We start from the raw sequence: 22,933 nt of genomic DNA, 5'->3' as shown, positions 1-22,933 counted from the left end.
CCAGCTCAGGGATGACTGCTGACCTCAGCCCCACTGCTCTCTCTTGGAGCTGGCTCTCGGCGCTGAGCCTCTGTATACAGAGCTGACCGTGTTCACCACGTGTCCAGCCGCCTCGGGAGGACTGCCCCAAGCAGGCGTGAGGACCAGGCTGCCAGCTCCACCCTTGGAGCACAGCGAGCCGCACGTGACCCTCGCAGAGAGCCAGGGCCGCCCTCCCCGGCTTTTCCAGTAGGCGCAGGAAACGCACGAGGCGCTAACTTCCTCCGCTTTCTGAGGGGACACTTCCCCAAGCGCGGCTTCTGCAGACCTCGACAGGTCCAGCGGGCGCGCCCGCGGGGCGGGGCCAGGTGGGGGAGGAGCCCGGCTTGGCTCCTCATTGGCCGCCCGCCCGCGGGGCGGGGCCAGATGGGGAGGGGCCTGTGGGGCGGGGCCGCCTCGGGGTGACTGCCCTTGGGCCGCTGGGCCGCTGGGCCGCTGGGCCGCTGGGCGCGCCGGCCGCGAGCCCGCGCTTGGGGTCCAGGGGCCCGCGGAGTCCGCGGAGCGGTCTTATCAGTGCGGGCAGCTGGTGGCCTGTCCGTGCGCGAGCGCCCCGGCCCAATTCAATGGCCATTGTCCGCCGGCCCCTTTGTTCAGGAGGCGGCGACTTCCTGCGGGGCTGGGCTGGGGCGGGCAGGCAGGAAACGCTCTGAGCTGAGGCCCAGACGCCGAGGCCACCCTGGCCCGGGGTCAGAGGTGACGGCCACCTGCCCGGGGCCACCCTAGGTCCTGGGCCGGGGGCTCCAAGCCAGACCAGGGGCGAGGCTGGTCTCAGCTCAGCCGTTTCCTCTGGGTCTCCGCGTGCCCGTCTGCAGGGAGGGAAGGCTGATGGGGGCTGTGCTCATGAGATCAGATCCCATAGCGCTGCGGGAGGGGCGGGGGCGGAGGAGGACGATCCTTGGGCAGAGGGGTGCCCCTCGCAGGCCTGTGTTTCTCCTCTGGTCCTTTCAGGGGCGACAGGCTCGACCAGCTTAAGAACAGCAGGAGGCAGAACTCAAGTCCCAGAGGGTGGGATCCAGCTCCACTGCCTCAGCAAAAGGAGGAGCCCTCTGGCGCTCCAGGCTGGGCAGGACTGTGGCCTGCGGAGGAAGAGGGAGACGGGGTTCCCAGTGCTTCCCCAGGTGAGCCAGACCTCCTGTTGCTCCTTCACTGGGCTCCACGAAGCAGTCCTGCCCATCCTGGACAGGTGGTCCACTTGGGACCACGGCAGACCTCCTCATCAGCCCCTGCTCCAAGGCTGCCCACTCACCAGGCCCCGGCCTCAGTCACGCGATCACCCACAGCTGAGAGAAGGGTCTGCGGAAGGTGATGGGAGACACAGCTCCCCTGTCCTTACCCAACCTCTGCCCCCTTCCCACCACACCAGACGGACCTCTCTGGGCTGGCCCTGGCCTGCCTCCCCTCCCTAGAGCCCTGCAATTGCAACGCCTTTCTCTGAGTGTGCCCCTTACCCCACACACACCGTGTTCCCCCTGCAAAGCCCTCCCTGACTCAGTCCAGCTCAACCAGAAAAAACCATCATGGCTATCACTGGGGTTTTTTCCAATGGCAGGATTTAATATGAGGAGTTGGTCCCAGAGGTCTTAGGAGCGCTGGATGCCACTGCCTGAGGGCAGAGGAGCCCGGGGCAGAGTTGCCACCCAGACCCCGCCATGGGTGCGTCCCCGCGAGGCTGGGCCTCTGCAGCCTCGACCTGCTCTGAGCTCAGCTGTAATGCCAGGACTTGTGCAGAGACACGAGGTGTCAGGCAGAGAAGACTCTGCAGCCCCAGGTCGGCGCCAGCGCTTCCCAAAGGGCAGTGAGCTCGCGCGAGCGGCCAGGGCGCCCGTCAGAGCGTGAGGGGGACCGTGCCACCCTATAGGTCACAAGGGCCAGGAGAGGGGGTGGCAGCTTGAACTTGATCCCATCTGAAAGACCAAGTGGGGCGCTGGTGTGGACGAGATTTGGGGGGAACACCTGTGAAGAATCGGGGCGGGGGGGCGAGGAGTGGGGGCCAGACCCCTTGCAGGGTGCCTGCCCCAGAGGAGGCAGGGGTGGCAGGACAGTGGGCACAGGAGCCTCCCCACCTCCGCAGTGCCCCACTGTGCCCTTGGAGGCCGGCAGCAGCCGTGGGCAGGGCAGCCCAGTGCGTCGGGGCTAGGGTGGGGGGAGCAGTGGGGCCGCTGTCCACCAGCCTTGAAGCTGGATGTCCTGTGGCCTAGTCACTACGTCGTGTCTGACTCTTTGTGGCCCCTGGACTGCAGCACACCAGGCTTCCCTGTCCTTCACTGTCTCCCAGAGTTTGCTCAAACTCATGTCCGTTGAGTCAGTGATACCATCCAACCATCTCATCCTCTGTCGTCCCCTTTACCGCCTGCCTTCAATCTTTCCCAGCATCAGGGTCTTTTCCAATGAGTCACTTCTTCATATCAGGTGGAAAAGTGTTGAAGCCTCACCATCAGTCCTTCCAATGAACATTCAGGGTTGATTTCCTTTAGGATGGACTGGTTTGATCTCCTTGCAAGTCCAAGGGTCTTCTCCAACAGCACAGCTCGAAAGCATCAATTCCTCAGCACTTCGTTATGGTCCAACTCTCGCACCCACACATGACTACTGGAGGAACCATAGCTTTGACTATATGGACCTTTGTCGGCAAAGTGTCGCTGCCTTTTGATACACTGTCTGGGTTTGTCATAGCCTTTCTTCCTAGGAGCAAGCATCCTTTCATTTCACCGCTGCAGCCACCATCTGCAGTGATTTGGGAGCCCCCCAAAATCAAGTCTGTCACCGTTTCCACTGTTTCCCCATCAATTTGCCATGAAGTGATGGGACTGGATGCCATGGTCTTAGTTTTCTGAAACTTAAGTATTCTCTCCCTGAGAACACTGTGAGCAGTATGAAAAGGCAGGGTCCTAGGGAAGCCTCATCTCAGCCCTGCAGAGAAGGGCCCTGTGTGCCAAGCGCAAGGTGGTGGGTCCCACCACCTCTGTGCTCTGGGCCCTGAATGGGGGGTGAGGTGTGAGCGGGTGAGGCCTGAGCTCCAAGGAGAGGTGCGGCTGTGGTGGGCTTTGGGTGTGGGAGCTGCCAAAGCCTTAGGAGAAGGCAGGAGGGTCAGCCAGGGCTTCCCCCAGGAGAGACCAAGAGGCCAGTGGCCACAGTGTGGCCCCCAGGGCTGGGGTGTGGTGGGCAGCTCGTAGCTCACTTGAGTCCCTGTGCCCAGGGACAGAGAAAGGTTGAAACACAGAGATCGGGACAGCCTACCAGGCTCTGTGCCCTGGAGAGTGCATCAGCGCTGGAATTACCGGGCAGGAGGGCCAGCCGGCGGCCCGTCCTCAGGGAAGAGGTGGGTGGAGACGGCATCCTCAGCACATAGCCCAAGAACCCCGCGGTGTGAGCCTGGGCTCAGCACTCCGTCCCTGCCACAGGCGCCCTGCTCCGCCTCAAACGCCCTCTTCCCAGGCCCTGTCCACAAACCTCTTCTGGGAAGGGAAAGCCCCCAGGGGTGCCCTCAGGATCCTGCCCCCACCTCAGCAGGCCAGCGGTCCGCTGGGTTCTGGGTCTGACCACCTGGGCCAGCCGGGCCCTGCGGGCAGAGGTGGTGGGACCTTCAGCCAGTGGCAGCCCTCGTGGGCCACAAGCACTCAGCATCGCCCTACTTAGGGGCACCTCCAGGCCGTGCCCTCCCCACCCAGACCGTGGAAGGAGGCCCAGGCTCTGCTGCTGCTACGCCTCCCTGGAACCTCTGCCCTCCGCCCACGGCAGTGCCCCCAGCCTGCCCTCACCATGGCACCCCATCTGCTCTGCCCTGGACCCTCTGTCCCCGAGAAGCTGTCTTCATGGCCCACTCTGTCCAAGGCCCCCTCCTCCAGGAAGCCCCCCTGCCCCCTCCCAGCCCCTCTGCATGTTGACAAGCAGCTAGGGTTGAAGCTGAGGCTTGGGGGGTGGGCAGGGGCCTGGAGGACGGGGCAGACCCTTGCCCGGCCCTGGGGCCCCGGCCGACTTGGCGAGGAGCTCCCCTTTGTGGGAGGCCCCTGTGTGAGCCACTCTCTGCCGCAGCACAAATGCAGGAAACCGCCATTCTGTCAAGCACTGTTTTCTCCCACGGAGGGAAAGCCTGTCACACGAAGGGCATTGTTCCCGGGCTCGTGCCTTCCGGGCGGCCCGGCTGCAGTGGGGCGCGCGCGTTCCTGGGGCTCCTGGCTGCGCGGTTTCCCTTCGAGACCCCGGGGCGCCTGGGGGTTGGGAACGCAGGACCTTGTCCCGCCCCGGCCTAGGGCGACTCCCGCACGTCCAAGCCTGTGCACGCCCAGGAGCCCACGCTGAGGCGGGTGAGAGCGAGGTCAGAGCCGGGGGCCCGCACACACGCCCCCACCCCCCACGAGGCCCCAGCCCCTTCCCGTGCCCCTGCGGCCCTCCAGACCCGCCCGGACACTCTGGCCTGTGGGCCAGGTGCTGTCCCACTGCCTCCGCTCCGTCCGACTTTACCCTCACAGGCCACTGTCCTGGGAGATCCCGCAGGGGTTGGGGGCCTGGAAGCCAGCTAGGCCGTGCCTGGGGGGAGGGGTCAGGCTGCCCTCAGGGACCCCCGCCCGGCCAGGCAGTCCACCCCCACCCCAGGCCCATGGTGTCCCCCTGTGAGCCAGGAGCCCGAATGGTCAAGGGCGCTGTGTCACCTGCCCCCAGCTCAGCCGTCCTCAAGAATGAGAGCCGCCCGTCGGCTGCCACCGGCACTCTGAGCGACCCCGGAAAGGGTGGGGGAGAGCAGGCACCCCCTCCTCACTTCCTGGGAGGCTCCAGGGGGGCTGGGCACCTGGAGGTGCAGGTGGGGGGCTGCTCCAGCAGGAGACAGAGGCCCCAGATTCGACCTGGACTGGTGGGGGGCAGGCAGGGCCGAGGCTGGACAGGGTGGAGAGGGGACTGGGGACTCAGGGCGGGTGGGGGCCAGCAGGAGGGCTGGGCTGCAGGCCGAGGCCCTGCCGGGGCCTGAGCACATCTCCCCCAGCTCCACGAGCCCACGGTGGAGCCTGGGCACCCAGGCCAGGCAGGGCAGGAGGGATGAGACCAGAGGGAGGGAAGGGGCTCCGAGCCGAGCGGGGTCAGGGTGGGAGTGCAGAGGTCCCGGGGAGGCCGCCGGTCCTCGGGTGGGGAGATACTGGCGAGTGGGGTGCGCTGCCTAGTGGGAGACCAAGACGGAGGCGGGCATCCCTGGAGCCCCACGCCCCCAACCTTGGCCCTCCGTGACCCGTCTGGCTCCGCCAGTGACCAGGCCTGAGCTCCGCACCTGCTTTGAAACCACACCCCGACTCCTGGGCTTCCCGCAGCCCGCCAGCCCCCACTGCCCCACCCCGGGAGGAAGCCCCCTCATCAGGAACCCCCCGACCAGCAGCCTGACCTCTGGACCCCTGGGCTGCCCATCACCCCCTCTGGGGAAAGGCTGAGCCTTGGAGGAAGCCAACGTCCACCCATCCACCTGCCCAGACTGCTGGGCACCGGCCGGGGCATCCCCCAGGCTGGAGCCACCAGGAAGCCCCTCCCCAGGCCACGGGAATCTGGGCCCCCAGTCCCGTTGGGCCACGTGCAGCCACCCTCTCCTCCTGCCCCAGTCGTGGCAGACGACCCTGCCCCCGCCTCTTAGGGAAAAAGACGAGGCAGCGGCCAGCAGGAGCCCCCGAGTCCTGCCAGGGGCCCAGCAGGCTGAGTCTCACCCGGGACCCTGCCCTGACTCCCAAGTCCACATGGTATTCCCAGGACCTGCCAGCGTGGAGATTCACAGGCCGAAGACACAGTCAGGTGGGGGACCCTGGGGGTGTCCTGGGCTACAGTGCCAGCTGGGGTCGTCTCGAGGGGCCCAGGGTCGTCACGAGGGGGCCGGGGTCGTCATGTGGGGGACGGGGTCATATGAGGGGGCCGGGGTCGTCACTTGGGGGACGAGGTCGTATGAAGGGGTCAGGGTCATCACGAGGGGCCCAGCGTCGTCACATGCGGGCCGGGGTCATATGAGGGGGCCGGGGTCGTCACGAGGGGCCTGGGGTCGTCACGAGGGGCCTGGGGTCGTCATGAGGGGGACAGGGTCATTGAGGGGGCCGGGGTCGTCACAAGGGGCTGGGGTCGTCATAAGGGGCTGGGGTCGTCTTGAGGGGAAGCCGGCGGGTCGTAGTCAAGGTGGGAACAGGGCTGCTGCGCCGCTGGCTGTGAAGAGGGAGGAGGTGCCGGCCGGGAGCCAGGAGTGCAGCGGCCTCTAGAAGCTGGGAGAGGCCAGTGTCCGTTCTCCTTTGGAGCCCAGGAGGCAGCCTGCCCTCCCCTCGCCTCAGTGCTCGGAGGCCTGCCTGCGCGGCTCGGCATAGCCAGTCCCGGCCATCGGAGGCTGCCGAGGCTCATGCTCACCGCCGTGTGTGTGTGTGTGTGTGTGTGTGTGTGTGTGTGTGTGCGTGCGCGCGCGCGTGTGTGTGTGTGTCTCTATGTCCACTCAGCCCATGCTCACCCCAGTGTGTGTGTGTGCGTGTCTCCACGTCCACTCTGAGCACGGCTCGGCCGGGTCTCTGAGGCCCCCAGACCCACAGGGGGCTTTCCAGCGGGCTCCCCAGGGCGTGGCCCGAGTCCCCTGGCCTTCACCCCATCTTCCACTCCCTCCTCCCCCTGCACCTGCTCCCATGGGGCCCAAGGCCACTCGCCTGCACGGCCTCCGCTCTGGACAGTGGTCAAGGCCCCTCGCACTGGTCTCCTGCCTTCCCCAGCAGGCGGCTACGGCAACCCCTCGACACCCCTGCCTGGACCCCTCCCAGGCTCCTGGTGCCACTGAGGGGCCCAGCCCGGCCCAGCGGGCTCCCCTGGGAACCACGGCACGCCCCTCCTCCTGCTCCTCCAGGTCCCTGAAGACAGCGCCTCGTCACCAGGGGCCCCTAGTCCAGCCCCCTGCTGCCCTCGTGCTCGCACCCCAGTGCACCCCGAGCCCCAGCTCCCAGCTGCCCGCCCACAGCAGGCCCCTAGAAGCAGGCCCACAGCAGGCCCCCAGAAGCAGGCCCACAGCAGGCCCCCAGAAGCAGGCCCACAGCAGGCCCCTAGAAGCAGGCCCACAGCAGGCCCCTAGAAGCACGCCTCTAGCCTCGCTCCAGACCCCTCCTGACCCCAGGTCCACAGCAGCCTGCGGGGACCTGACCCTGACTCTCCATCATGGGCCCCAGGGTGCTCCAGCCCGCGTGGGGTGCTCCTGACCAGTCTCACTGTTGTGTGTGTGTGTGTGTGTTTTTTTTTTTAATTATTTAGCTGTGTGGGCTCTCCAGCGTGGCATGCGGGCTCTAGTTGTGCATGTGGGGTCTTAGTTCCCTGACCAGGGATCGAACCCACATCCGCTGAACTGGAAGGTGGATTCTTAACCACTAGACCACCAGGAAAGTCCCTGATGTATTTTTCCTTCAAGAAAATGGAGCTAAAATCGCATCACGTTAACCGTCTGGCTTCCGCACTTCACCAGCGTTCAGCACGTTCTCAGTGTTGTCTCCCAAGTTCCAGAACATTCTGTCCCCCAGAAAGGACACGGTCCCTGTTCTCCGCTTCTCCAGCCCCGGCAACCGCGATCTGCTTTCTGTTCCTATGCGTTCCTTTCATATCGCACGGGACCTTCTGTCTGCCTTTTCACTCAGCAGAACGTCAAGGCTGTTCCGTGTGATAGCACACGTCAGAACTTCATTCCTTTTCTTTTTTTTAATTTTTATTGGTGTATAGCCGATTTACAATTTTGTGTTAATTTCAGGTGTACAGAAAAGTGACTCAGTTCTATGTCTACATACATGCACTCTGTTTTGCATTATTTTCCCGATTAGGCCGTGGTAGAGTACTGAGCTCTCGGTACTACATATTAGGTTTTACCAGCCGCCTATTTCATATATAACAGTGTGCATATGTCAGCCCCAGCCTCCCCGTTCGTCCTGCCCCGCTTCCTCTCCTGCTAACCGTAAGTCTGTTTCCTACATCTGTAGATAAGTGTATTTGTACAGTACTTCAGAGCCCACTTATAAGTGATATCATATGTTATTTGTCTTTCTCTGTCTGGCTTACTTCACTTAGTATGGTGATTGCTAGGTCCACATTGCTGCAACTGACAATATTTTGTTCTTTTTTATGGCTGAGTAATAGTCCATCAAGAAACACCTGGAGTAACAGGCAAATTTGGCCTTGGAGTACAGAATGAGGCAGGGAAACGGCTAATAGAGTTTTGCCAAGAGAACACACTGCTCATAGCAAACACCCTCTTCCAACAACACAAGAAAAGACTCTACACATGGACATCGCCAGATGATCAACACCAAAATCAGACTGATTATATTCTTTGCAGCCAAAGATAGAGAAGCTCTACACAGTCAGCAAAAACAAGACTGGGAGCTGACTGTGGCTCACATCATGAACCCCTTATTGCCAAATTCAGACTTAAATTGAAGAAAGTAGGGAAAACCAATAGACCATTCAGGTATGACCTAAATCAAATCCCTTACAATTATACAGTAGAAATGACAAATAGATTCAACGGATTAGACCTGATATACAGAATGCCTAAAGAACTATGGATGGAGGTTCGTGATATTGTACAGGAGGCAGGGATCAAGACCATGCAAAGGAAAAGAAATGCAAAAAACAGAAAAATGGCTGTCTGAGGAGGCCTTACAAATAGCTGTGAATAGAAGAGAAGCAAAAGGCAGAGGAGAAAAGGAAAGATATACCCGTTTGCATGCAGAGTTCCAAAGAGCAAGGAGAGATAAGAAAGGCTTCTTCAGCGATCAACGCAAAGAAATAGAGGAAAAGAACAGAATGGGAAAGACTAGAGATCTCTTCAAGAAAATTAGAGATACCAAGGGAACGTTTCATGCCAAGATGGGCTCAATAAAGGACAGAAATGGTATGGATCCAACAGAAGCAGAAGATATTAAGAGTTGGCAAGAATACACAGAACTATACAAAAAAGATCTTCACGACCAAGATAATCACGATGGTATGATCACCAACCTAGAGCCAGACATCCTGGAATGTGAAGTCAAGTGGGCCTTAGGAAGATTCACTACAAACAAAACTAGTGAAGGTGATGGAATTCCAACTGAGCTATTTCAAATCCTAAAAGATGATGCTGTGAAAGTGCTGCACTCAGTACTTCAGCAAATTTGGAAAACTCAGCAATGGACACAGGAGTGGTAAATGTCAGTTTTCATTCCAATCCAAAAGAAAGGCAATGCCAAAGAATGCTCAAACTACCTCACAACTGCACTCATCTCACACACTAGCAAAGTAATGCTCAAAATCCTCCAAGCCAGGCTTCAATAGTATGTGAACTGTGAAGTTCCAGATGTTCAAGCTGGATTTAGAAAAGGCAGAGGAACCAGAAATCAAATTGCCAACATCCGTTGGATCATCGAAAAAGCAAGAGAGTTCCAGAAAAATATCTACTTCTGCTTTATTGACTATGTAAAGCCTTTGACTGTGTGGACCACAACAAACTGTGGAAAATTCTTCTAGAGATGGGAATACCAGACCACCTGACCTGCCTTTTGAGAAATCTGTATGCAAGTCAGGAAGCAACAGTTACAACTGGACATGGAATAACAGACTGGTTCCAAATTGGGAAAGGAGTATGTCAAGGCTGTCTATTGTCATCCTGCTTATTTAACTTATATGCAGAGTACATCATGAGAAACGCTGGGCTGGAAGCACAAGCTGGAATCAAGATTGCTGGGAGAAATATCAGTAACCTCAGATATGCAGATGACACCACCCTTATGGCAGAAAGTGAAGAACTAAAGAGCCTCTTGATTAAAGTGAAAGAGGAGAGTGAAAAAGTTGGTTTAAAGCTCAACATTCAGAAAACTAAGATCATGGCATCTGGTCCCATCACTTTATGGCAAATAGATGGGGAAACAGTGGAAACAGTGTCAGACTTTATTTTGGGGGGGGGTCTCCAAAATCACTGCAGGTGGTGACTGCAGCCATGAAATAAAAAGATACTTGCTTTTTGGGAAAAAAAAGTTATGACCAATCTAGACAGTCTATTAAAAAGTAGAGACATTGCCTTGCTAACAAACGTCTGTCTAGTCAAAGCTATGGGTTTTCCAGTAGTCAGGTATGGGTGTAAGAGCTGCACTATAAAGTAAGCTGAGCGCCAAAGAATTGATGCTTCTGAACTGTGGTGCTGGAGAAGACTCTTGAGAGTCCCTTAGGCTGCAAGGAGATCCAACCAGTCCATCCTAAAGGAAATCAGTCCTGAATATTCACTGGAAGGACAGATGCTGAAGCTGAAACTTCAATACTTTGGCCACCTGATGCGAGGAACTGATTCATTTGAAAAGACCCTGATGCTGGGAAGGATTGAAGGCGGGAGGAGAAGGGGACGACAGAGGATGAGATGGTTGGATGGCATCACTGACTCAATGGACATGAGTTTGAGTGAACTCCGGGAGTTAGCGATGGACAGGGAGACCTGGTGTGCTGCAGTCCACGGGGTCACAAAGAGTCGGACACGACTGAGCGGCTGACACTTACTGGGGAGGCAGTGGCTGCATTTGGAGCGGGTCTTGGAAGTCCACACCCAAGGAAGGAGGGAGGGGCGCGGGGGGTGGGTAGCAGCCGCAGCCAGACAGGAGTGGCAGCCCCTCCCTGAAGGGCAGATTCAGGCTCCTCTCGCCCTGCCCTCTTTCCAGAGCCTTCTCTCCGTCCACCCAGGGGCCTCCAGAGGTGTCTATATTCTTGCCACCACCGCCCACAGGATGACCCTTCGCGCTCCCCAACGCTCCTCTCGGGGGCCGCGGCGGCGGCGCCGGCTTCTCTCCCTGCCCCAGGGGGCAGACAGATATCCGCTCGGCTGGAGCCCCCTCTCCCAAGCTGCGCTGCGTCGCTCTCGCGACCAAGATGCCCAAGTTCCGCGGGCAGCGGAGATCGCCTCTCAAACCTCCAGCCGCGCCCGCCCCGCTGGCCGCACGCTCGACCGACTGCACCTTGCGGCGGGCTCGCCTCCCGCCCGGGTCCCAGCCCGCGGGCTCCGGGAACGCCCCGCGCCCGCCGCCCCACCCGCACGGCCCCGGGCAGGGGCCGCCCCGGGCCCGCCCCGCGCTCGGCGCCGCCCCGCCCCGCGCGCACTGGGCATGCGCAGAGCCGGGGGACGCGCCCGCGCGCCGCCATGGAGCGCATCGAGGGGGCGGCCGTGGGCCGCTGCGCAGCCTCGCCGTACCTGGTGCCGCTCACGCTGCACTACCGCCAGGTGAGCGCGCCCTCCATTCCCCCGGCAGCCCGACACCGCCCCGGGACCCCGCCCGCCTTCGAGCCGGGGCCCCGCCCACCCTCGCGCCCGGGGCCCCGCCCACCCTCGCGCCCGGGGCCCCGCCCACCCTCGCGCCCGGGGCCCCGCCCACCCTCGCGCCCGGGGCCCCGCCCACCCTCGCGCCCGGGGCCCCGCCCCCAGCCGGCGGCCCCTGCAGCCCCGCCCCCGCCCGGAGCCCGGCTCCGGGCTCCCGGCTCCCGGCTCCCGCCTCCGGGCCCAGGAGCCCCGCCCCGCAGGCCTCGCGTCCCCTAGGAGCGCTTTGCCAGAGCCCAGGTGTACACGCCGGTTGAGTGTCGGGGTCGGGGAGGGTCTGGGCAGGGACACCTCGAGGGACCACTCATTCCTCCAAAGAGACTTTGCTGAGCCCCGGCCCATTTTGCGGTGGGACATATTGGGCGCCCCGGGGGTCGGGGCAAGCTTCCTGGAGGTGGTGTTCTCCATTCTGGGCAGAAGAAGGTGAAAGGAGGGACGGGGGCGCGCACTGGAGAGCCTCTCCAGGTGGGCTTCCTCCCCAGGACGCCTCCTCCGTGTCTCCACTTGCCGTCCTTGCAGGCTTTCCGCCAGGGCATCATCTCCTCCTGCCGTTCCCTGGGAGGCAGTGCGGTACGACGGCTGCCTCCCTTGGTGCCGTACATGGAGTAGGTTCACAGGAAACACGTTTGTCCAGTTTGGGCCCTGCCCCTTTGCTTCCAGCTCCCCTGGAGTCCACTGTGCCATCCAGGCGAGGACTGCGCCCCGTAGCGTGGTCTGTGCGGCCCCGTGGTGCCCCCCAGTCAGGACAGGCGGTGCAGGTCTTTGGTGGCCCTCTCTCTGCCTGACCGCCCTTGGCCTGCAGCAACCTGTCTGCCCCCTGCCCCCGGCCCCTTCCTCTGTCCAAACTATGACGCCCTCTTGACCCCCAGCCTGAGAGAGGCTGCACCGCCCCCCCTCGTCGCTGTTGTCCCGTTGGCCCTAGGGGACAGGGATTCTTGTCCCCAGGCTGGACCCAGGCTGGCAGCACTGGCTTGGGGCAGAAGCCGGGGTGGGCTGAGGGCATAGTACAGGGATGTGGGGGTTGCCGCCCTGCCCCTGGTGCTGGCCAGGGGCCAGGATGCCTGATTGTGGCCACATGGCTCTCAGGGGCACAGGGTGGTCCAGGCACCTGACCGCAGTGGCCTCTGGCTGTGGTACCCTCCCCCACTTCCTATGAAAGGGGGATGGGTGCTGGTAACCACAGCTGAGCCCGTGTGGGTGGTGGGCTGCAGTGGGCACAGGCAGGGGCTCGTGGGACACTGGGCTGGGGCGATGAGTGTCAGCGAGGGGCTTCTGCAGCCTTGCTCAGTAACTGCTATGCCAGGGGGGTCTGATGGATGGAGATTGATCATCCCGAGGCAAGGCACCCCCATGGCTCTGAGGGGGAGGGGCTGTGTTTACACTCCAGTCCTGTTCCTCCCTCCCAGGGCCGTGAAGATGAGCCAGGCCTGGGTCTGGACCACCTGGGTGGGGGTCCTGCAGGAGGGGCTGCCTGGGCCTCGGTGGACCTCTCTGGACCCTCCACTCCACCCTGCCTGGACCTCAGGTTTGACCGATGTTCTGATCCTGATTCAAGAGGGCTCCTGAAACCAACACAGGGTGACACGTGCCCTGAGGGAGGCAGGGGACAGGCCTTCCCGGGAAGCCCTCCTGGTGGGTGGCCGGCCCTGGGGTGGCCAGGCTGCAGGCAGGCCCAGGCCTGCCTCTTGTGGGCGGTGCCTCACAGCGGCCTCCCGGGCAGCCCGACCGGCACAGCACCGGGCGCCAGCTCTCCTTCCCCCCGGAAACCAAAGCTGCCGCCCTGCCAGGGTGCTCCTGCCTCTGGGCCAAGCTCAGCCCAGTTTCCCCAGTCCGCTCAGAGCAGCGTGTGGGCCTCTGCCTGCCAGGTCCCCCTTCCGGGAAGGCCCTTCCTCTGAGTCCTGGCGCAGTGTCACCTCCTCCGGGAAGTCCTCCGGGAGGCTGCTCCTCAGCACCGTCCCTCTCCTGCAGTCCTGGCTGTGCTCTCTGGCTCTGGAGCTCAGGTCCACGTCCCGTTCGTGGCCGGGACAAGGCCCCATGTGTCGGGCTGGCAGCTCACCAGGGCAAAGGGCTGGACCAGTGGCTGAAGGGCAGTGGGCTAAGCAAGCTGGTGATGGGCATCCACAGGGCTGGGCTCTTGGGCTCCAGGGCCAGCCCCATCCTCAGAGGCCTCTTTGAGGAAGGCTCAGGAATGGGGAACGCCCGGCTGACAGGATCCTAGCCCCTCATGCCTCCTGCCGGCTGGAACCACGCTAGCATCGGTTCTGGCTGCCCCTGGCGGTGCAGGCTCCAGCTCCACGCTGCCTTCTGTTCACCGGGTGCTGCCCGGAGCCCTGGGAGCCGCTGGGGCAGGGCGCCCTGGGCAGGGGAGCAGGGTGGCAGAAGGAAGGGACAGAGCAGCAGGACCACGGGCTGCGGGAGAGACAGCCCCGGGTCAAAACCAGGCTGGGGAGAGGGTGGTCCCTCGTCCAGTCACACCCCTGAGTCCGCAGGGTGAGCTCCTGCTGGGCGCTGGCACACCACCCACCCCTCTCCAGCCCTCCCATGGCCTTTTGTCCAGGCGCCCAAGGGAGCTTCAGCCGTGAAGACCTGATCTCTGCTCCACTCACTCGGGAACCCCTGCCCGGGGCCCTCCACACCCCATGATCCTTCCCGGTCTGGGTGACAGCGAGCATCTCCACCAGCTCCCTACCACCTGCTCCCGTTTTCTCATCACTCCTGGGGAGCACGCAGCTGCCCTGGACCCCCCTGCCCACCCGCTGCGCCTCCTGGCTCCCAGGTGGCCTGGGCCATGGCTGGGCTCCCTGGGAAGAGCCGCTGCAGTGGGTCCCCGGGGCCTCCTCGCTCCCCGGGGCACTCCCCAACCGCTGCCCTCTCTCTTCCAGAATGGCACCCAGAAATCGTGGGACTTCATGAAGACTCACGATAGGTGAGGGCCTGGCTTGGCTGGCACCAGGGAAGCCCCAGGCTGGCAGGGACATGGGGCCCAGGGGCAACAGAGCCACAGCCCCCTCTGCGTTTCTGAGCGCCCCTGCTCTCCCTGCCTCTCACCGAGGGGCCCCGTGTGGGCTGCCCAGGTGCCCTTGCCCTGGAGCGCCAGGAGCATGGGCTGGGGGCAGTGTGGCTTTAGCTGGCCTGCAGGGCCCACGTGTCCTGTCATTCCTGTGCCCTCAGCTATTGCTAACCCCAGCCTGTCCAGCTGCCCAGTGTATCCTTCCCGCTCCTGCCACCCGGCACATACAGGAGGCCTGGGTCCTTACCTGGCAGTGTGACCCTGGCGAGCTCTGTCCTGGCCTGGGCCTCAATCTGCCCATCTGAGCAAGGGACCCAACCCTCCAGGGCTGTGGAGGAGGGTGGTGAGGTGAGGGCGTGCTTCTGTGCTGAGCTCAGTACCCCCCACCCCCAGCGTGACCATCCTCATGTTCAACTCTTCCCGGAGGAGCCTGGTGTTGGTGAAGCAGTTCCGGCCAGGTGAGGCTGGGGGCGGGGAGGCTGGCGGGCTCACGTTCAGTCCCCTGGGGTCCTGGCATCAGTGTGCAGACCTGGGAGGGGGCTCCGGGAGAAACAGCCCTGGCAGGGGGGTCTGGCCAGAGCAGGTCACGTGGAGCCGGCCGCCACAGGCTGTGACGCGGTTGCCTCCCCCCGCCAGCCGTGTACGCTGGCGAGGTGGAGCGTCTCTTCCCGGGGTCCCTGGCCGCTGCGGAGCAGGACAGGCCCCAGGCACTGCAGGTGGCGCTGCCTGGCTCGGCGGGGGTCACCTACGAGCTGTGTGCCGGCCTCTTGGACCAGCCCGGGCTCTCGCTGGAGGAGGTGGCCTGCAAGGAGGCCTGGGAGGAGTGCGGCTACCGCCTGGCACCCTCTGACCTGCGCCGGGTGACCTCGTACAAGTGAGTGGGGCTGGGAGGGTGGCCGGCAGTCGGACAGCCCTGGAGGCGGGCTGGGACGGGCCGCTGGGGGGCGGCGAGTGCTTCCTCCCCAGGGCTGTGCGAGCAGGGCGAGATCGCTGTGTTCTGCAGCTCGGGGTTGCGGGAAGCTTGGCCGGAGCCTGAAGCCCCTGGCCCCACTGTGCCCCCCCGGACCCCTGCGGCCCCCAGCCCCCACTGCAATTCCCTGCGGCCCTGCCGCACCCCCCACCCCCATGGCCGGCTCCAGTGGCAGCTGCTGCTCACAGATGCCCCTGCTTCCTGTGGGATTAGGCACCGGGGGCTGGGGGTGGGGGTGAGCACAGAGGGCTCTGACAGCGGCTCAGGAGCGAGGGGAGGGCCGAGTCCTGGGCCAGGGTTGGCGCTCTGCGCTCCCAGGGAGGGGTCGCAGTGTGGCCTGCCCCGACCAGAGTCCAGGTGCCTGCCGGGCACTCCAACCCCCCCGGGGACATCTTCCGGGACAGGATGTCAGGTGAAGCCCACCCTTGCCCTGGGAGTGTGGTGATGGGTCCCCAGCCCTGGTGATGTCCCGAGCAGGAGGAGGGTCTCCAGCTGAGCCCCAGCCCCCAGCAGCCTGCTCCAGAGGGGTGGGGCCTCAGCTCTGCCCCCCAGGCCGGCCCAGGGCCGCCGCAGCAACACCTGGGCCCTGCCGGGTGTCCCTGGCCTTCAGTCTTGGGAAGGAGGTGGGGCAGGGCCTGGCGCCCCCGCGCTCCAGGCGGGGCTTCGCACCCCAGGGTCATCCGGGCTGCATGAGGGCCCAGTCATCTGCAGGCATCCTCCATGTGCCTGGCCAGCGGCCACTTGGCCTCTGAGCCTTTGGGCCGGCGGTCCAGGGGCCCTGACTTCAGGTAGGGATTGACTCACTGGGCAGGCCAGCCCTGGGGGCAGGGTCCCCAGAAGGGGTGAATCTGGGTGGAGGCCTGGCAGGGGCGTTGCATGGAAAAGGCTCAGATCAAGGGGACGAGCAACCCAGCCTCGGCCATGATCCAGAGGGTACTGGGGAGCCACGGAGGGTTCTGGACAGCAGGTGGTCAGCTCAGACTGTATTTTAGGGACAAGGGGAGGCAGGCCTGGGAGGGGGAGAGGAGGCCAGCGAAGCTCCTAGCCCCGGGAGCTGGACGGCAGCCAGACAGCAGCCATACAAGCCAGAGCTAAGCTCGCACAGCCCCGTGGCTGGGCCCAAAGCTTCCGTCTGCGGCCCCGGCCGCTTCCTTGCCCGTCCCGGGTGACGCGGCCCGGCTCTTGCCTGAGGTCTCGCGGCCAGGGGCGTGATTGAGTGCACAGGGGGAGGCCGTGCTGGCCTGGCAGGGCACACTCTGCTTGGCGCCGGTCTCCTTCACACACTGGCGGAAACGGGGCCTGGAAACCCCGCAGACAGCGACTTCCATCAAAGCCGAGGCTGTGGCCGCCGGCGGAAACGGGCTTCAGGAAGGGTCCAGGGGAGATAAGGGGCCGGAGGGCGGAGGAAGCAGCTGGGTGAGGTCAGTCTGGGCGTGGTCCCGCCGGGGGTGGGACAGCTGGCGAGGGGACGGAGGTCCCTCTGCTCCTTGCCCCGGTGTCCCGGGAGCTCTTCCACCCCGCAGGCCTCGGCTGGCCTCAGCTAGCCTCAGCGGGACCTCGGGTCCCCCTTGTCCCCTGGACTTCGCACACACCCGCTGGCTTCCCTCTCCCCTGCACACTGTGCTGGGCCCTTCCCCTCGAGTCCAGACCAGCCTGCCCGTCACCCCGTCCTCAAGGCCAGCAGTCACCTACCCGCTGCTGATCGCCACCGCCCGGTCTGCGCCCCTGCCTTCTGCCTGGCCCATCCCTCTCCCTGGGGCCAGCAACCCCCTCCTGGCTGCCACCCAGGAAGGAAGGGGAGTCCTTGATGCCCCCCCAGCCTATGAGCCCTGGTCCTGGGGACCTCACCCCCCACCCCCACCATGAGCCCCAGCCTGGAGTGGGTACCCTGCCCTGCGAGTGCTCACAGACGCAAGCTGCACGGCCGGAGCCCTGGGTGTGGACTGGCTCTGCCGGGTGGGGAGAGGACTGGCTTGGCCCAGGCTGGGCAGAGTGGCAGTGCCCTCGGGAGAGTGGGGGCTGCCTGTCAGCCACCTGCATTCTCATCGTGTGGTTGCCGGGGGGTCAGCCGTCTGCTTGCCGAGAGCCTGGCCCACCACTCAGGGACTTGACGGGCTGCGGCCAGGCGTCAGCTGGGCTCTGCAGTCTGGTCCGAGGCTCTGCGTCCTCTTGCAGCTCCTCGTGGCCTTGCCTGCGGGCTCTGTCTCCTGGCTGGCTCTCAGCCCCTTAGAGGCTCCCACACACCCTGGCCCATGACCTTCCCGCAGCAGCGAGGCAGCTTGCTTTGTCTTCAGCTGTCTCTGAGTTTTCAGTGATCTCTAAACTCTCCTGGTTAGGTCACACCCACCCAGGATCATCCCCCCTTTGATGAACTTAAATTCCCCTTTGTTAGGTCCCTTAATGACATCTGTAGAATTCCACCTTCCTCACCTGACCTAATGTAACCAGTTGCAAGTCACAAGCCTAGTCCCAGCCTCGTCATATCCAGCATGTTCCCAGGTCTCCCCCACACTCAAGGAGATACTGCGTGGGGATCTGGGGGCCTCCTGGAACCCTGCCTGCCAGGGGCTGGAAGGGGTGGTCAGGAGAGGACTGTGGAAGGGGCAGGGGTGGCCGGCGGGGCCTGTGTGGACTCCTCAGCACATACTGTCTCAACCTGCAGGTCTGGCGTGGGACTGACTGGCTCCAGCCAGACCATGTTCTATGCGGAGGTGACGGATGCCCAGCGGGGCGGCCTGGGTGGGGGCCTGGCTGAGGAGGGAGAGCTCATCGAGGTGGTGCACCTGCCCCTGGACGGCGCCCGGGCCTTTGCGGCCGACCCGGATGTTCCCAAGACCCTCGGCGTGATCTTTGGTATCTCGTGGTTCTTCAGCTGCGTGGCCCCTGGCCTGGGTCTCCAGTGAGAGCCCCGCAGACCCAATAAAGGCTGGCATCGCTCTTGCGTCTGTCCACCGACTCTGAGCTTTGACCGGGCTGAGCTGGGGGGCAGGATAGGGCGAGATCTCCATGAAAGCCCCTCAAACTCCCCCTGAGCAGAGGCATCGGCTGCAGGCTGTACGGGGGGGCTGTTGGGAGCTGGCCGCTGGCAGAGGGCTAGGCCAGCCCTGGGCAGTGCCACCGGCTGGCAGGGAGAGGCGGGAAGACGGTGTCGGGGCAGGGAAGGGTCAGCCAGGCCGAGCGCTCAGGGCCCACGGGGCACTGGGCCGTGGGTGGAACTGTGGCCCTGGGGGTGGTGGCTGTTGTGGCAGGAGAGGCTGTGGGCAGGTCCGGAGGCGCGTGCTCCGTGCTCCTGGGTCCTCCCTGAGTGGGGCTGGGCCGGTGTCCCCCTCAGTAGTCCTGTGGCCCTGGGCACTGGTGACAAGTCTTGCTCCACCTGCTGACCTGTGTGCAGGCTGGCCTGCAAGCCCCACAGAACCCCCACTCGGGGGGTCAGGGATGACGTGAGCTGCCCTTGAGCGCCTGGGGTCTCAGGAGGGCTGGACATCTGCCCCACCAGGCAGCCAGCAGGACCTCCGGCGTACGCTGGGGCCTTGGTGAGGAGTGTGTGGGTCATCATGGCCGTGGGTGTCTGCAGGCGTGGCAGGGCCGTCAGTTGGGAGAGGGCCAGGGAGGTTTCTTGGAGGGAAGGCTGGCTCGCCCCTCTGTGAGGGTGGTGGCCTAGCCTGGCCCTTTCCCAGAGGCCCCCAGATCCTCTGGTCAGGCCCTTGGATGATGCCCTGGGACATGATGGGGGCAGCCTGGGTCATGGTCCACTGACCCTGTAGAGGGCAGAGTGGCCAGGAGATCCTGCCAGACAGACAGGTTGGGACTGGGGGTCCGGGTGACCAGGAGCTTTTGCTGTGAACCTGTGTGCCCTGTGCCCAGTGTCCCCCGGGACTGGGCCCTGGCTGGGATGGGAGGGGCGCTGAGCGAGGACATGCTGCCTCTGGCTTCTGCTGAAACACTGCTGTTAGGAGGGGACAGCTCCCCAGCTGAGGCCCCCTACCTCCTGGGCTCCCTGCCCACCCCAGGCCAGCGGGCACTTTCCTTTCTGCTGGCCTGGGGGTCGTGTGTGGCTGAGCCCCTCCAGTAGCGGCTCAGAGCCCGTGGCCCCCGAGTCTGGCGCTTGGGGCCGCCCTAGGGTGGCTGCACCCGGGAGGCCCACTCAGGCAGCAACGCCTGTATGCGAATGCTGGCTGTGACCCGGGTGGGGTCTCCTGGGGGCCCAGCCCGGCAGTGGGGTGCTGTGGGGTGCGGTGCTCAGGCCTAGGTGTGGGGCCGGCGGGGTGGTGCCGTGCTGGGGTCCCAAGCGCCAGCTCCGCCCTGTCAGAGGTGCCCTGAGGGCGGCCCTGGGCTGGGATGTCTGGAGAGTCTGAGGCAGGGGCTCTGCCCAACCTGGAGCTGCCCCACCCCGCCCACACCTTCCAGCCGCCGCTGCCCACCTCCTGAGCTCCACTGCCTTCCCCGCTCAGAGGGGCCTCTGCTGGGCCCCGGGTGGGGCTGGGGGCCCTCTGCCCTGGGGAGCACATGGGCTTCGGCCTGGCAGGACAGGGCCCTGGTCTTGGGTGCGGTCCAGCTCCGCACTCCACTCGGCAGCCCGTTGAGGCAGGTCAGCAGGCACTGCCGGGCCTAATGGAGCTGGCATCGATTTCCTGGCAGTGGGGGGGGGGGGGGGGGGCTGTAACCGGAAACTCCCCTCCATGGCTGCTATATTTAGCGCCGCAAAACAGGGGCGGAAGTAGCTCACTCAGCCCCACCGGCTCTGTCCACATGCCCGGCGGCCGTGCCCAGCCTGGTCCTGAGCAGCTTGGCCGGGCTGAGCCGTGCCCCCTCCACGCGTGCCTTGTCTGGCGCAGAGTGACGCCCCCTGGGGCAGGGGGCTAGGAGAGGGAGCCCGTGGGTTAGGGGGCGGATGGGGCTGGGACACTGAGCGGAGTGTGACCCAGGGAGCCCCAAACTATGCCAGGGTCTTCCTGGAAGAGGCGGGAGCCTGGCTGTCTCCGGGTCTTGGCCCTCTGGCTCCCCCCCCACCACAGGAGGGGACCCCTGTAGGAGGGTCGCCCACCCCACAGCCCCAGTCCCGGCCCCTTCCCTCAAGTGGCCAGCGTCCTGCCTTCAGCCTCTCCTGGCTCCCTTATGTCCAGGCTGTGGCTCCTGGGAGGCAGGGGGTGGGGGAGGGGACTATGAGGGGCATCTGTGGCCTGCAGGGGGCACCCTGGGCAGGAAGGCAAGGAGCCTGCTTTGCTCCCAAAGGGCCTGGATGGAAGCGGAGGGGCCCGACCCCTAGACAGGGGTCGCAGGATGGGTGGGGTCTCCCTGGGCCCCAGGGTGGCCCCGCCTGCTGGCAGGTTGAGTTGGAATCGAGGTGGGCTGAGAATCCCTCGCTGCCGCCTTTGAGCCAGCTCCAAGCAGGGCAGGGCCTCCGCCCAGAGCAGCAGCTCCTGGGACTTGCGGACCAGCCGCCAGGGTCAGCCACGGCACCCTGCGGAGCATCCCGGCCGTTTGCTTCTCCTGCAACTGGCCACTGGCAGGAAGCTTCGAGGTGGACGAGGGGCACAGAGGGCAGCGGCGGGGGTGGGGGGAGGGGCGGTGCTGTTTTCCAGATTTCACCTCTCACCTGTGCCAGAATTGCCCCCTCGGCCCCTCCACGGCCAGGACCCTGCCAGGCCACTGGCCCCTCTCGTTTGCTTGTGGCCTTCCTGTCCGACCTCAACCCGTGCTGCCCTTCCCCCCTACAGCCAGGGATCTCTGTGACAATGTAAGTCACAAATGTGCAGCCCAACCCAGCTCAGCTGCTTTCTGTGACTTCCCGTCAGTCTTCGCAGGAAGGCTCGCCAGGCCGGCCCAGCACAGCTGGTGCTCGCCACCCCTTCCAGCCTCCCCAGGCCCCCACCTGCTCTGCCGAGGCCACGAGTTCTCCTCCTCAACCCCAGGGCCTTGGAACGTGCTGTTTGCAGCCTTTACCTGGCCGACCCTGGCCTGCCCACTGGGTCTGAGCAAGCCTGCTGGGCAGGGAACCCCCAACGTGCCTCACTCAGTACGATTTGCTGTCCTGTGTTACGTTCTCTGCCCATTCCACCAGCCCCACTGGGAGCCACTCACAGGTGGGTGGGCAGGGGCTGTGTCCATCTTGCTCATGGTTTGAGTGAGTGCTGGAGGGCAGTGGGTAGTAAGGCAGTGGGCAAGGGCCAGGATGGAGCTCTGTCCCCGGGGATGTGCAGGGGGCTGCTCCTCCCTGATGGGGCCTGCAGGACTCCGTCCCTGCCCTTGGGCCAGAGAAGGGGGTGGGGAGCCTCTCTCCGTGAACCCTCTGCCCCCACAGGCAGTAACCGCTGCCCAGGAAGCAACTGGAAGGGTCTGAACAGCGCTCACATTCCCTTATTTGGTGGGGGTCACTGTGCATGGCGGGGCCTGGCTTGTGTCCTGCCCCCTCCCAACCTAGAGAGGGGCTCAGGTCGGCATGGGTGTTTGGAGGGAGCAGTCAGGCCCAGCTCTTAAGGCTCCTGGGGGCTGGACCCCTGGGCTGGGCAGTGAAACCAGGGCCGCGGGCCAATTTGCTGAAGGAGCCAGGGATGGAAGAAAGCTCAGTTGCTACCGGGGTTGGGCGGGGAAACCCCTTTGGACCAAAGCAGTATCCCTAACGGCCAAGGTGATCTCCAGCCTTGGAAGGGACCCTGTTTGGTGGAGAGGAGGGGGTGTTTGGAGACCCGGAGCCTTGGCATGACTCCGTGGAGGTCAGGCGAGGTTACTCCAGGAGAGGGCAATAAGGAGATGAGAGGGGTGGGATGCGGGGGCCTGGCGGCCAGAACGGCAGCCGCAGCCTCTCTGGGCGGCCTTCACTTTGTCCTTTGGGGCGTGCATCACCGTCCTGTATTCGCACCCTCCTCGTCCGCGCCCAAACCACGACCCCCATCCCGGACGTTCCTCGGATGTACGGCCCGGCGACCCCTGCCACCAGAGTAGAGCTGGACACGGGCCGCGCAGAAGACCGTTAGTTCCGTGGCTTCCGACCTGCGGGCAGTGGGGCGGGCGTCCGAGGGGAGCAGCGCCCCCTGCGGCGGGAGTGACGGGGAGGCATTCCCGGGGCCGCGGGCGCGTAGTAGGGCCGCGCCCGCCCCAAGAAGGGTAGAGCCCTGATTTGCGCAGGAGGCAGCCTCTCCCCTGGGACCGCGAGGAGCGCGGCGGCGGCGGCGCACCGGTGGGAGGGGACCGTGGCGGTGACCTCAGGGGGCGCCCCACCCCCTGGCTCCGGAGACCCGGCGGGGCTCCGGCGAGGCGCGGCCGCGTTGCGGCGCCGGGTCCCGCTCTCCTGGCTCCGGCCGAGGCGCTAGCGGAGGCCCCGCCGCCCGGCCGCCGGGAGCCCGGCGAGGCGCGCGCCGGGCCGGAGCGCTGACAGGAGGCGCCCTCCGCCGCCTTTAAATCCCGGGCGCCCCCGGGCCCCCCCGCCCCACCCCGTGGCGCGGCCCCGCCCCCTCATGCATATGCAGGTGCGCGGGTGACGAATGGGCGAGCGAGCTGTCAGTCTCGGCCCGAACTTGTCGGCTGCGGGCGAGCGCAGCGCGGGCGCGCAGAGCCGAGGCCCGGAGCGCCGCTGCCGCCGCCGCCACCGCCGCCGGGAGGGAGCCGGGTC

At 64.5% G+C, this 22,933-nt stretch overlaps 1 protein-coding gene across 3 annotated transcripts; it reads left to right on the top strand.

The window, feature by feature from the left end:
• Nucleotides 1-10,808: 10,808 nt before the first annotated feature.
• On the top strand, nt 10,809-18,265 carry NUDT14 (nudix hydrolase 14). Of its 3 annotated transcripts, none has more exons than XM_069560416.1 (6): nt 10,924-11,251; nt 12,751-12,869; nt 14,227-14,270; nt 14,748-14,812; nt 14,991-15,228; nt 17,987-18,265. In XM_069560416.1, exons 3-6 carry the CDS (start codon nt 14,254-14,256, stop codon nt 18,225-18,227), a joined length of 561 nt encoding a protein of 186 aa, XP_069416517.1. In that variant the 5' UTR covers nt 10,924-11,251; nt 12,751-12,869; nt 14,227-14,253; the 3' UTR covers nt 18,228-18,265. The 3 variants fall into 3 exon arrangements, with proteins under 3 accessions (XP_069416519.1, XP_069416517.1, XP_069416518.1); XM_069560417.1 differs by lacking the exon at nt 10,924-11,251 and adding an exon at nt 11,599-11,949; XM_069560418.1 differs by lacking the exon at nt 12,751-12,869 and having other exon boundaries at nt 10,809-11,251.
• The last annotated feature ends 4,668 nt before the right edge of the window (nt 18,266-22,933 follow it).

The sequence above is a fragment of the Ovis canadensis genome, chromosome 18 (assembly GCF_042477335.2).
Source record: "Ovis canadensis isolate MfBH-ARS-UI-01 breed Bighorn chromosome 18, ARS-UI_OviCan_v2, whole genome shotgun sequence".
Taxonomy (NCBI): domain Eukaryota; kingdom Metazoa; phylum Chordata; class Mammalia; order Artiodactyla; family Bovidae; genus Ovis; species Ovis canadensis.
Note: the sequence above shows the minus strand (reverse complement) of the source record. Positions and strands in the feature narration are given on the sequence as shown.